At 40.3% G+C, this 13,814-nt stretch overlaps 2 protein-coding genes across 2 annotated transcripts; one reads left to right on the top strand and one right to left on the bottom strand.

Annotated features, from left to right (window-relative positions):
* Nucleotides 1-900: 900 nt before the first annotated feature.
* LOC140231496 (acyl carrier protein-like) lies at nucleotides 901-13,777 on the top strand. Its single transcript, XM_072311630.1, has 5 exons — nucleotides 901-1,062; nucleotides 9,703-9,813; nucleotides 10,872-10,959; nucleotides 11,804-11,927; nucleotides 12,781-13,777. Exons 1-4 carry the CDS (start codon nucleotides 907-909, stop codon nucleotides 11,893-11,895), a joined length of 447 nt encoding a protein of 148 aa, XP_072167731.1. The 5' UTR covers nucleotides 901-906; the 3' UTR covers nucleotides 11,896-11,927; nucleotides 12,781-13,777.
* Nucleotides 3,481-5,442, bottom strand: LOC140231581 (zinc finger protein 862-like). The gene has a single exon (XM_072311727.1). It carries the CDS (start codon nucleotides 5,440-5,442, stop codon nucleotides 3,481-3,483), a length of 1,962 nt encoding a protein of 653 aa, XP_072167828.1.
* Nucleotides 13,778-13,814: the final 37 nt, after the last annotated feature.

The raw sequence follows: 13,814 nt of genomic DNA, 5'->3' as shown, positions 1-13,814 counted from the left end.
CTTTCGGATGACCGATCCTTCGGAATCGCTAACCTTGTTTCACTTACGACTAAAAAGAAACTTCGGAACAACGCAAAAAATAATTATGATTGGATTTACAAACCCTAAATTTTCGGATTAACGAATATCTACAGGTACATATAGAATTATGTGGTCATGGATTTTGTGTGTTGCAGAGTGATAACGAACCTCGGAATAACCACGTCGTACAGGCCTTGAATGAGGTGTGGTGATATTTGTTTTGATAATAAATATATCATAACAATCATGGTCTTATTATGACAAGCATGCGTTGATTGTTAATGAATGGGTTTTACTGCACAGCAGGGGCTTGCCGAGCCACATCGCGTTAATTGACACATGGTATTTTCCACCGACTGCAGTCATATCATGCACAGAATGCGGGAAAAGTTGAAATTTCGTAGGCCCTACTGAACTTTTGTGTTTTTTCTAATTTTCAAACAAGAAACAGTAGGGCATCCCCCTCCCAAACAGCAAGAGGGAACTTAAAATGCATTTTTGGAATTGAAATGACAGATATACTTTGGATGATGAGTAGGAATTTTGTCAACCTCAAAAGTGCACTAGGACCGAGCGGGGGAGACTAAGTGCCTGGGAGACATGGGAGACTGACCTCGCGCGCGAGGGAGATTTGCAATTTCAGAATTGAAAATTAGTGATCTAATGCACATTCTGGGGAAAATATTATGTGGACTATTTTCTATCAAGAAAAGCAAGAAAATTGTTGACAACTCTGGAATCATTGAGGGAATAATATGTTTCCCCCCCCCCCCCCACGTTTTCATGGCGGTAACTGCCCCCGCCCCCTCACGAAGCCTCGGGAGAAAATCGACACTAACTTGCACGCAATTGTTTGATTCGAAGACACCGTACCATACAATAATCATGGCGACTCTGTGCAGACTGCGTGCGATTGCCGGCCTTCAAAACTTTGCCAGAATTAGCCATTTTAGGAGTATTTCATCCCGTTGTGCATCTTTTCCACTCTTGCATAAACAACCAGTCACACAGAAAGTAGATCTTCATCAAAGAATTGTCGAGGTAAGTTTGTATGGTAGCAACTTTTAGTCGAATTTCATATCCCACTCATAATTACCCATCAATCATGGCCATAACACGTTATTGTTACCACACGAGTCGAGTCGATCAGTCAACGGCGTAACGGGCTACAGACACAGTAAATTACAGTAGTCAGTAGGCCTAGGCCTACGTGATGAACCATGCATCCCAGATCAGGGAAAGACTTCCTTTTGAGACAGCCACCCCAATCACGCTAGTACTAAATAAGTGCAGATCTATACAACTCTACCTAGCCTAACCTTGCTTGCGATACGCACGGTTGCACGCACTCCCTATTGGGTGGCTGTCTCAAAAGGAACTCTTGCCCAGATCAGATTCCAGCCATTCATGATATGATGACATAGGTATTAGGCCTAAATGGTATCCCGGGGTACCAAATAAAAATCAGCCATTTTGTTGAATTATTATCATTATTTTTTTTTAAGGTTGTACCCTGGTGGGTGCCAAAATGTACAAAAGTGGGAAATTATTTTGGTGCTGGAGCTAGCCATAGCGCGCGCCACGCTAGCCACAAACACTACACTGTCACTGGGCACTGCATAGCCCAACCAGACGCCGTGCGCTAGCGCTAGCACAGCGTCTGACAGTGTGTGATACACATATCTACGAAACACCGTACACATACTACTAAACCCCTCCATTCTTATCACAAATTTTACGAATCACTCACGTGAATTGAGATGCTTGGACTATGAGCATGGTATTTCAGTCCATATAGTGAGCCCTCACGCAATATACACTGAGCAAAAAGTCCAATCTTAACCTGGAATGCTGTGATCATCGCTGGGCCATTCAAAATAAACCTTTCCCAGCTTTGTGCCTTTGAACGATGCAAATTGCGCTGCTAGAGTGTACGCCCGCGAAGTCGACAGCGCCCTCTTTGCCCAGTGCTGCGCCGACATTTTGAATCATTTCTGCGATTTCTACGATTTCTGCAGCGTACAGCCTACAGGATTAAAAAAGGTGCAATTTTTGGTAAGTTGTAAAATGAGTAGATCTATATCAATATCGATAGCGGTAAACGGTAGCTAAATAGATAAAGTTTTCACCTTACAATTGTAGGCTATGTAGTTTTAGTAACAAATATGGTGCAGTAAATTCAAAATCGAGTCGGCGCCCTGGAATCCTGAGATTATGTAGTGTCCACGCCGCCGTACAGCCCTGTCATGACTTACACTAAAATGTCTTGTGTACAGCTGTATATAGTTGGGCACTGCACTGCACTACACTGCATTGCAGTGTTTGCACTGAAGCACACGCTATTGCTAGCACAGCGTACCATACATGCATGATGCAGTGGCATTGGAATCAGCGTTGCCAGGTCCCAACGGAACAAAATCACCAAAAGGCCTGTGAAAAATCACCAAAAACCACAAAAAATCACCAAATCTGAGAAAATGTTTTTTCTCGAAGTTTTTTTTTTAATTGATTTTTTTTAAAGTTTTTTTTTTATTTTTTAATCTTTTGGCATATAGGATCAATGAACTTCCAAGGGAGTTCAAGCTGTGGGAGCTGCTGCTGCTGCTGTAGGTGTGTATAGATAAAAAAATTAGCGTACGCGCAGGTTTTTGCGCATGTCCTTTTCAGCATCCGAGATTTTGCGAGATATTCAGAGATGGAAAGCATGGTCGACGAGATTCACTTGTTGACGACATGAAGATCTATTAGCCGTGACCAGTGCCGTATATACGGCACTGGCCGTGACTAATTGACATGGTTTGTGAATATTTAGCCAATACGGTCTGGACTTGTATATCTTTTGTGTCTAAACTGAGACTAATCGCGACACAACGATCTCGCGGACTAGATCATGCATTTGGGTGCAAACGCCATCTCAAGTGGGCTAGCTTAGTCTGCATTCAAGGCAGCGGAGGCATTATTCAAAGACTCAGTATACCCACACTAATGCGCGTGTTCATGCGTGTATGGGTGGAAATGAGCTGCTGGCTTGACAGAGGTCTGCGCTCTAACAGTGCTTTTTTTTTCTATATCGTTCATAAAAACATACATTGTGTACATTCATTGATCTTGCTCTAGCGATCCACGTCCCACAAGCTTTGCTTTTTAGTGGATCACTATTTTCATATCGAATCTATTTTCCGCACGCCCACGAAGTATCCTCCTCGTATATATATATATAAATATATGTTGTTATATAATTTATCTCGGATACTACATGAATCTTTTGCAAATCCTTAATGTTTGAAAAATATCATTTCATGACATGCATACTTTGTACTATGTTTTGATTTTCGTTGATCGGAAATAAACTATGATTGAATTGAATTGAATTGAATTGAAAAAATACAACCACTTACCTTCATGTTGTAGGGAACGTAACGTACTGATGCGCATCTGTTTACTGCATACACTTGGAAGCTAGTCATAGATGCTTGCATTGAATCTTTTAAGCATTGCTGCAGTGACCTCAAACTTATTACAGCAGCCAAAAGTGGTCTTGGTTAAGACTATGGCTTCTAGAGTTTTAGTCGAAAGCTGGTTGCGATACTTGTTTTTTGCCCATGTCACTATGGAGAAGATGCGTTCGACTGAAGCATTGGAGATGGGACAAGACAGCGCTCCGAGGGCATAAAGTCCTATTGTCCTGTATGGCTTGTGTCGGTCGGAGTTTTCATGATTCAAAATGCCCTTCCAAAAGGACTGGCTGTCATCTGGTATGCTGCCTTTGAAGATCTTCTCTTCCTTCCACAGATGCAAGCGGATCATTCTGTACTGTTCCTCAACCACATCAAGGTCCTCACACAGATGAAGAAGAGGAAGGTCTGAAAAGGCACAACATGACATTTGCGACAGTACATTCTTGGGATGAAGTAATGACAATTTTTGGAATGTCTTCTTGCTCTCAGGTAGCCTCTTTTCTATCTCAGATATGAGACATGCAAGAAAGTCAGCACATCGGGTTCTCACATTGTCTACGATCTGTAGATGGGCAGGCTCCCTCTGCAACCTGACTGCTTCAGCTGTAAATTTGTGACCATAGTCTATGAGATTCAGAGGACGTCTTGCACCAGTACCGTGATCATACACCCGTTCCTTCAATGACTTGTGCTGCATGTCTAACGCATCTGAGAGCCCTTCCGGTGATGCATTTTCAGCCTGGAATTTCTGATTCAGGCGGTCTAGGTTCTCCACAACTGGTGCAAGGAATGTAAAGTACAAGAAATTTGACTTGTCGTCAAACATGTGGAACAGCATCCTCGCTCGGTAACGGACATCTTGCGTGCCTTCGTTCATTGCCATTTGGAAATAGTTTTTCAGAGGATCCCAGTGTTCCCAAATCCTCCGGATGAGCTCCCCCCTGACTAGCCAACGAGTTGTAGACATTTTTTTGAAGGGCATCTTCTTGCTTGCAAGTTCTCCTTCCTCTAGCTCTTCAGCGCAGAATGTGTCATAGAGTGATTTATATGCTTCTCGGCGCAAGAAGCTGTGGCTGAAGAAACTTGGAACTTCACAGAGCATGAATCCCACATTTGAAGGGAGTCCCTCAAATGCCTTCTGTACGCACAATGCGATGGAATGGCATACACATTTCATGAGTGTGCATTTTGGTGCAACCTCTTTTACTCGGCTCCAAACACTGTTGTGTTCTCCGGTCATGTTTGAAGCTCCATCTGTTGCAAGACCTACACAACGGGAGAGGTTCAGATTGTACTCATCTAGAACGGTTTGTAATGCCTTGAAGAGCTGTTCGCCGGTGGCTTCGCAGATCTCTTGAAACCCCAAGAGTACGGTCAGTATTTCCATTTTCTCCTCACTAAAGTATCTTGCAAGGATGGCAAGAACTCTTGTTGATGACACATCTGTACTCTCGTCGATTATCAGAGAAAATGCTTTCTCTGACATATCTTCCTTTACTTGCTCCTTTATGGTAGGAGCAATAACTTGTGTCACAAGTTTTGTACATTTGGTGCGATGTATCGAAATGGACTCTAGAGTGCTACCAGCTGCATACTTTTTGATCGTCTCAGACAAATGATCAATCGAGCTCAGAGGACTATGACAGCATGTCGTAACAGCCAAATGAAGCTCGGCGGCCTTAACAGCATCAGCAGGCTGGATCTTTTTACTGCATGTAGCGAATTTGGTCATTGAACTCCCTGCAATAGCTCTTCTCGCCGCAACGTGGCTTGGGGTATCTTGATGTTTTTTTAAGGAGGCATGATGAGGCTTTAGCTGCTTTCTGCAGTATTTACAGAATGGTAATTTCACATCGTTGTCCATCACAGAAGTAAGCCAGTTAAACTCAGTTTCCCATGAGGTCAAATACTTTCTTGATGCCTCATACTTGGTCTTAGATTTCTTTGCTGGTGGTGTGGCCATACTGAATATGCCTAGTCTGAAAATAGTGCAGAGATAGACAAGGGCAAGGGGCTATTGTAGTAGTAGAAGTATAGCATAGTAATTGCACATATTGGTATTACTTTTCAAAACAAAGATATAAATTAAATATCACAATATTAGATATCACTGTTGACAAGGGTTGATAAATCGCAATTCACTTTTGCTTTACATCTCATTTTTTTTTTAAATCAGTACACAGAGTAGTTCTAAGGTTTTGTAATTTAATCAGTTGTAATTCTTCATGTTTATGATTAATTTTAATCTGTCCTTGTTCGTTATGTATTACAATTTCAAAAAAGAAACTTACCACCACTGCTGTTTAAGTGCCATCACTTTGAAACTCGAAAGTTATGTGGTCTAGATCCTACTAGAAACATATTCTCATGCAACTCGAGGGAATTGAGGTAGTAGCCTTCTTATCATTCATGTTGTCTCTCTTCTTTTTTTTTCCTGAAGAATTCAAGATTTATGACTGATCAACAGTATTTAGGAGATATTGGATAAAAACCGTTCCTACACTGACAGCATGAATGTCCTCATAGTGGATGAGTGTTGTCAATCAAACACTTCTGCCTAGTAGCAGGCAGCTACCTAGTACTAGTAGATATCTAGTCATCCTTTCCATTTGCATAACTGTTGCGTGAATGCACATTGCAGCACCACCGAACACGCACAAGTCACAACCAGCACACAGAATCACAGTCCTACACAGTATACAAGTAGTTGTCATTTGTCAAATATCGATTACAGATCTAACCATGATTTACTCGATGCTATTAGAGTCAGCTTATCATTTACTCGAGTATTTAAGATTTGCAACTCACCAGTATAAGACAGATCTTTCGAGATATCTGGGGAAAGTGGGTAAGGGTTTCAACTACAAGATAACCACAAACTGATATAATTATATCGAACACTCATTATCAGTAGTGAGCTCGCTGGTTTCCAACCAGTACTGCTTCCAACACTGTCCCAACCTCCCTGCTATGACGTAGCCAGCACAGCTGGTGGCCGCGGCAGGGATGCCAAGTTCAAAAAATATTTATGAGTGAGATTTTCATGACTCGGCATCTCGGCATGCGAATGTGCGCGCGAGCGAGGGTGTGGGAGGGATTTTTCCCCCTGTGTGGCCTCCCACGGTAGGGAGCTTTTTCAATTTTTACTTTAGCTCTTAATGGTGCGATCAGGTGCATAGAGTCTAACAGTTACTTAAGTGACTATTTTTTCCTTAATTTGAAAGACAAACGGGAAATATACCTTCAAGTGTAACTATCACTTTAATATTTTGAGCTATGCTCATTATATAGGCCCAAGTTGCAGACTTCGCCCGATGCGTGAGAAAAATGGGTGTCATGCGTGAGATCGTGAGATGGCCCCTAAATGCTTGAGTCTCACGCAGAATGCGTGAGACTTGGTAGCTCTGCCGCGGTTTGTAGCTTTATCAGCAGTAGACAGCTGAGTATGATCTGACAGCAGCGTGGCGACCATTGCATCGGCGCGTGTGCGTGCAGTACACACAGTCACACACATGCATTGCGTACAATGTGCGATGTGTGTTTTGTGTGTGTATAAGATCTGACAGTATACCAAGACAATAACGCACATGTTATGTATCTATGGGAAAGTGTTACGCCATGCTTTCTGGAAAATAGACTAGTTTTCATGGTGATTTTGTTTATTTCTTTCGAAATCACCCGAAAATCCCCAAAAGATAACCAAAAATCACCAAAAGATCACCAGAAATCACCAAATATGGATTTGGTTACCAGGATAAAATTTTGTCACCAAGGGTTTCAAAAAATCACCAAATTTCACTATTTTTGGTTACCAAGATCACCATCTGGCAACACTGATTGGAATGCCTATATACACGCACACACAGTGCATGCATTTCTCTGAGGCTGTCCTCGAGTGGACGTGAGGTGGCGCTACACAACGGGTAACGCGTGATGCATTTATGCGCACTAGTTAACAGTCCAATGCAGTCTGCTCAAGAACCCGAGATACGGGGTGGTATTCTGAAAATCTTCCTAAGTTTTATCCTAATTTTCTTCCTAAGTCAGAAAGTTAGGAAGTGCCAAGAACAGTAGAAGTAGGAAAGACAGAATTGGTAAATTAGATTGTCTCGGTTCTATTCTGAAAATTTTTCCTTGGAACTTAATGCAAATTAGATTCTAACTTGTTACATGTAGGCCGTAGGTCATCCTTATCCCCTCCCGCTGTTCTTTCTTGAGCCAATATGAAATGCCGTATCATAAGGAACCAAGTTAACCAATGACAATCGCATGTTATCATGACATAGGGTTAAATACACATCAGTCTCGGAAATCTGCTCATGACTGAGGCTTGCTCCCCCTCACGAGCACCCCTCCGCTCCGCCTCATGAGCATCTCCGGCCTCCTCATGAGGACCCCGCGGAGAGTGACTCATGAGCCCCCCAGTTCACTTTTCATCCATCTCACATCTGACATATAAGTTGGTGCAACTTTGCACTGTGATTTTTTTGTTTACACACACAATATGTCCACTCTCCGTGATGAAAAAAAGAAAAATTCCGTCCGCACTTTTTGACAGAATCAATTTCTAATCAACCGATGCGCAGCGACTCATCAAAGCACGGGCACCGCGGGTTTGCTCAATGCAGGGCTGCTGCACCTACATAGTATTGGCCTGATCTGACTCAATATTTTCTGGGATTTTTTTTTTTTTTTCCTGCGGCTCTCACCTATCCATCCACGAATCGGCCCCATAACCATGTGAAACTTAAGTCTGACATTAAATATTCGTAAAGAGAAAGATAAAATCAGAGATAACCTGACCTTGTGCATACATTCTATATTCCAAAAATACTAGGTCTATTCCACAATGACAAGTGCTGATAGAGAGTAGGTCAGTAGGCCCTACTTGAATTTGTCAGCAAACTTATCACTTTGTAGGTACTATGGGTTCACTTTCTTCTGCGTTCTACATGTATTTCAGCTTCTCAACAATTACCATTGTGAACCAGATTTTACTATCAATAATGAAATTTTTGCCTACCGTAGGTGGTCTACTGCTGTTATTATTAGATCATGCCTTCAGAAATTGCATGGATTCTAGATTAGTTCTACCGATTCGCTACCAATTCCTGATACGAATACCTGTATGCCTAGCGTACGCACAATATCTGCTAAAATGGGTCAGCCGCTGTGACGGAAAGCTAGCATCTATAATACTCCTGGACCCAGTTGTGAGAAACTCAAAAAATTAAACTCAAGTCTCCCCAAAATCGTAAAAAACATTTAAAAATCGTTTAAACACAAGTCCATTTCAGAAAAGATGTTTGATTTCTTTATATGCGAATATCAAATGCAACCTCGATGAATTAAACACAACTTTGCGTTTGATTTTGACCAAATGCACAGTGTTGAGTGATACTTGTGTTTCATGTGAAGTTCCGTCGCAAAGCAAGTTTGTAGCAGTGGGACCGCGCCTGTATGTGCGTAGAGCAGAGTAAGCGTTACAGAAGCCAGCATACCCCAACATGACAGTTTATCACACTTAGCTGGCTAATTTCAGCACAACATGTGCCTCCGCCAGGCACACACATGTATGCATACAATTGTACAACGAGTAGGGAGGAAGTCTGGAAATCATACAATGTATTTGTTATTTTTGCGTGCACTCAGCAATGTTTATGGCAATAATTTACCTGATTAAATTCTAAATCAGTATTGATTAGACATCTTTGTAGGTCTACTTTATTTCAGACAAATGTGCAGCAAATTGTAAGAATGTGCAGACAGTGACAGTGTTAAGTTTGGTCATTGTTTTACATGGCCTAATGGTTTAGTTTGTACAGTACATGTATTGCACAGTTATATATAAAGGTGGGCCATTGCATTGTTGGTCCAAGTACAAGTACTAATTACTATAACTGTCATATTATTATATACAGTGTAGTACATACAATGTACATTATTATATACTGTATTACATGGCTGTGTAAAGTTAAAAGGTGTATTGTACTGTAGATCAGATGTATACAAATGAGAATATATGCAAGTGGTCAAAATTGAAGGTTAATTATTGCAGGATGTAGCATTTCTAGAGAGGAGATGGAAAATAAAGGAAAGGAAGTTAACTTGTGATTTGAGGAGGTAGAAGTTAGAAAGAATGAAATTGAGATAATGTGTCCTGTGTGATAGAAGTAGGACACACAATTTTACACTTTTTCTTTTCTTCTGGCTATTTTGCTAGTTGTCCAGGCCTGTCCGTCATTATGGCTCCGGGGCAGAGATGACCATCGACATCATCAAGGAGAGATGTACGTTGGTACTGAAGCTTTTCGACAAGGTCAACCCAGAACAGGTACAATTTAGTATCACGATCTTCATCATCCAACATTACTATGAATATTGTGCTATGAGGAACTTACTTATGTAAAGAGCAAAGGCCTTTCAATAATTACAGTACTTATGAGTCACTAGTGACCCCATATTCTGCTTTGATACAGTACTGACTTAATTATTAAGTTGAAGAACAAGTTTAAGCCACAATGATGTTAAAGATTGACCCCCCCCCCCAAAAAAAAGAAAAGTATTCCTAAAGCATGCATTGTATGTGCGTGAATAATATTAATGGGCATCTGCGTTAATGTTATCACTCTAATGGAATTTCTAATGTGTCATAATTAGAAATGTGTAAGATAGTTTTGGATAGTACACTGTAAGTGATGTTTTAGGTATAAAACGTTTTCTTCTTGAAGTTTCATTAACGGTATGTTCAAAAATACAAAGCAGAACTGCAATATTTGTCTATGTTAGTGAAAACTAAATTTTTGTAAATAAGTCATCCGTCCGTTTTCTCACTTCTGTGGCACTTCAGAGATCTCCACTGTACATGAAACAGGTATAACGTCACTAGGGCGACAAGACCTCATGACTACAAAAAATCAAATGTTCAGGAGAGCCAAAAAACATGGTGGCCAAAGCACTGTAGCGAATAGGATAGCCTTTCCTTTGACATGCCGTGGTGGCTTCATTTTTTGGGTAAGACAGTTGGGATTTGGCCGGGACATCACTTAAACTATTATTTGACCATTAATCTCAAAAAGTCATTTTCACCAAAATTTCAGATACAAGGTCTTGTCACCCCAGCGACGAAAAATTGTTTACAGAGATTAAGTGCTGTATACCCTCTTATGAAGCCCTGTTTTGACACTTTGCAGTATGTACACGTACATTGGGGGCATATTACACAACTTGTACCCCACTTGCCCATTTGAGCATTCATGCAAGGGCCCCTTACAGATGTAGTGTTAACATGCAATTGGGTTTTCAAATGGACGCTTGCCTTACAAACTGCATGGGTCATTTCCAGAGTAATGTGGATATATTTTTCATGTTTACATTTCTCCCATGTTGTAGGTAACACTAGATGCAAAGTTTGTGCAAGATCTGGGTTTGGACAGTTTAGATGCTGTTGAAATCATCATGGCCATTGAAGATGAGTTTGGTAAGTGAAATAAAATTCATATGCTGCATTATTCCAGTAAATTTTTGTTTTTATTCAGTATCCTAGTTGAACAGTTTGTCGCATGTTTTGTTTTTAGGGTAAATTACACTTCTCTTTGGAGAATCATTGTGGGAAGAATATCTTTTAACATGCAAAGGACGAGTCCCGAGTATACTCAAGTAAGTGTCTGTGGGAATTGCGTGTTGTTGTAGCAAAATCAGCCCGTCCTCAACACGTTAAAAGGACACATCTCTGTGTAAACCACTGTGCTGTACAGTGTATCTGGTGTATCTGGTGATACATAGGCAATTTTCTTTTTTGCCTGTGTTGATGATGCAAATAAGTAATATTTACCTCATTGCCTTAAAAAATGTGCTGGAAATCGATCAAAAAATGAAAATTGAGTAATGTTCAAAAGTTACGAATTTTTGTAAGTTGTGATTAAATCCATATGTTGTCATCATGAGATAAAGAAGACTATGATTTGTGATGTCACAGTAGGGCAATGATATACAGGAAAGGAAATACTGTAAAGGAAATATGGAGAGAATTCAAGGTATTTTCGTATTTTAGCAAAACAAAAGAGCCCTTGATTTTCCTCCTTCAAAAGGCAGGGGGATAATATTACCCTTTATCCAACAAGTTGAAGGAATGTGTACTTACCCCAAAAATGAAAAAAAAAAAAATGAAGTAAATTCCTCATTCATTCATGCTGTGTATTGATCATGAAATGTTTCCAATTGTTCACAAAAAATAAAATAACAACCAGTTAATACGTCTATAGATACTCATAGTTACAGTGTATGTCAAACCAGTATTTTTGCTTTCCTTTCATGCAATCCAGGTGTGGAGATACCTGATGAGACTGCCGAGAAGCTCTTAAACCTCAAGGACGTCGTAGAGTTCCTAGCTGACAGACTAGACATAGCCGAATAAGGGCCTGACCATCCCCATATGTTCATTTGTGTGTGAGTACCAATGGTCACTTCCTCTTGTCCTTGGTTGGGAATGCTCTGTTTTGATGACCAGTGGTACAGCGCAGTGAATTTCATGGTTTGATTTGTCCCGATGTGGATTGTAGGGCTGTGGGTGACCGGATGGTCAGGAAACGGTGCTGGTACAGTTTGTACTCTTCAAGCTGCATAGAGACCACTCTGCAGAAATGGGTTGGTCATATGGATCTACGTATGGATATACGAGATAGCCACTAAAGATCAGATAGTAATGTGTTCTCAAGAAGTGGGGGGGGGGGGATGGGGGATAAACAAACAAATGGAATAGGCTGTTCATCACTTTTAAAAAAAATGAAGTAATTAAAAAAGAAAAACTATGGTGCATTATTGTCATCAATGTCTACGACAGTGAAAATTTATGATTTGCTAGATGTATGTTATGATTTTGCATCAGCTCTTCATTTTTCGCATGGACACCAATACGTATGATGTCATTGTTACAGTGCACTCCTGTCATAAACTTAAAGAACACGGATATGGCGAAATTTCATTATAACCGAACAGCATAGTGTATGAAGATACAGAGATTATGATTATGGGATCTGAATTTGATTTCGTTGTGATGAGGATTTTGTCATAACCATCCCGAGGACTTTGTTTTAAGGGGAATACATTTGACCGAGATTTGTGGATGTACATTGTACTACCTTTTCATACACTCTTATGCAAGAGTGTTGCATGCTTTGTATGTGTCATCAATAAACTTCCCCCTTTTTTTTGTGGGAGGTATTAAAATGGTACATAAAATGATATTGATCATAATATCTTTTCTCTCTCTCTCTGTCGCTTTACTATTCTAACCACACAGATTATATCAAGATGAGAGATATCTTGTGCCACTTGGGTCGGAATCTGTGTGATGGACTGCACTGAGCAAGACTTTTCATTTCCTTCACAGAGCGTTGGAGTTTTCAAGTTCACAGATAACCCAATGTGTTCATAGTTGCATACATTGAAGTGCAGCAGTCCAGTCAATGTGATTTTTGTAGTTACCTTAGGAAATGAAGGGAGATGTTTCCAAAGGCATATTTTTTTTTTTCTTCCTTATCCAAATTCAGCTTGATTTAGGTATTCACAGTGAATATTATGACAACAGAGGGATTTTTTCCCCCTTATCCAAATTCTGCTTGATTTAGGTATTTACAGTGAATATTACGATGACAAGGGAGGGAATTTAGTATGTGACAAAATCTCTCTTGAAGGATATTGATGTAAGTATTAAAAAAAGAATGGATTGAGCTCTACTATACAATGAGATTAAAATGGTCTTATTGTATGAATGTATCACAGGGTTTTCTACCAATTCCTGCAGCATATTAACTGCAAACTTTTGGCTTGAATATACATACCCATCAATGTTTACATCCGGGGAAAGGTAAAATGGAACTGTCCAGATAATCACTAGCCAGAAATAAAATACATAAAAAACATGAAGTCACTGACATCAAGGGCAAGTTTTAAAATGTATTGAATCTTTGAAGTCTTGAAAATCAGTCTCTCCCAGCATTTTTCATGTCGTCATGTATGTCGTGTCCAATTAAGTTCGGGGTTGCTTGTAGCTGTATGTTAATGTTCAGCTTCATCCGTGTGGTTTTATATTTGATAAGATACAATCAGTCATACTCCTACCTTCAGATGGGTGAAGTCTTCATGGTTAATAACTGCTTGTAATCAATCGACTGTTATCTACCCGAGTTTGAAGAGCTTTGATGTGGTCCTGTGGCCACGGTAGGCCCATGGTTGGCTTTGTGGCTGTTGTTCTGTGGAATAAAGGGCACCATGAGATTGTGTACAGACTAGCTTAATATATACTTGTCCAGAGTCTCATTTCCATGTCTTTTA

Source organism: Diadema setosum, chromosome 8 (genome assembly GCF_964275005.1).
Source record: "Diadema setosum chromosome 8, eeDiaSeto1, whole genome shotgun sequence".
NCBI classification, from domain to species: domain Eukaryota; kingdom Metazoa; phylum Echinodermata; class Echinoidea; order Diadematoida; family Diadematidae; genus Diadema; species Diadema setosum.
This window is presented reverse-complemented; position numbering and strand designations above follow the sequence as displayed.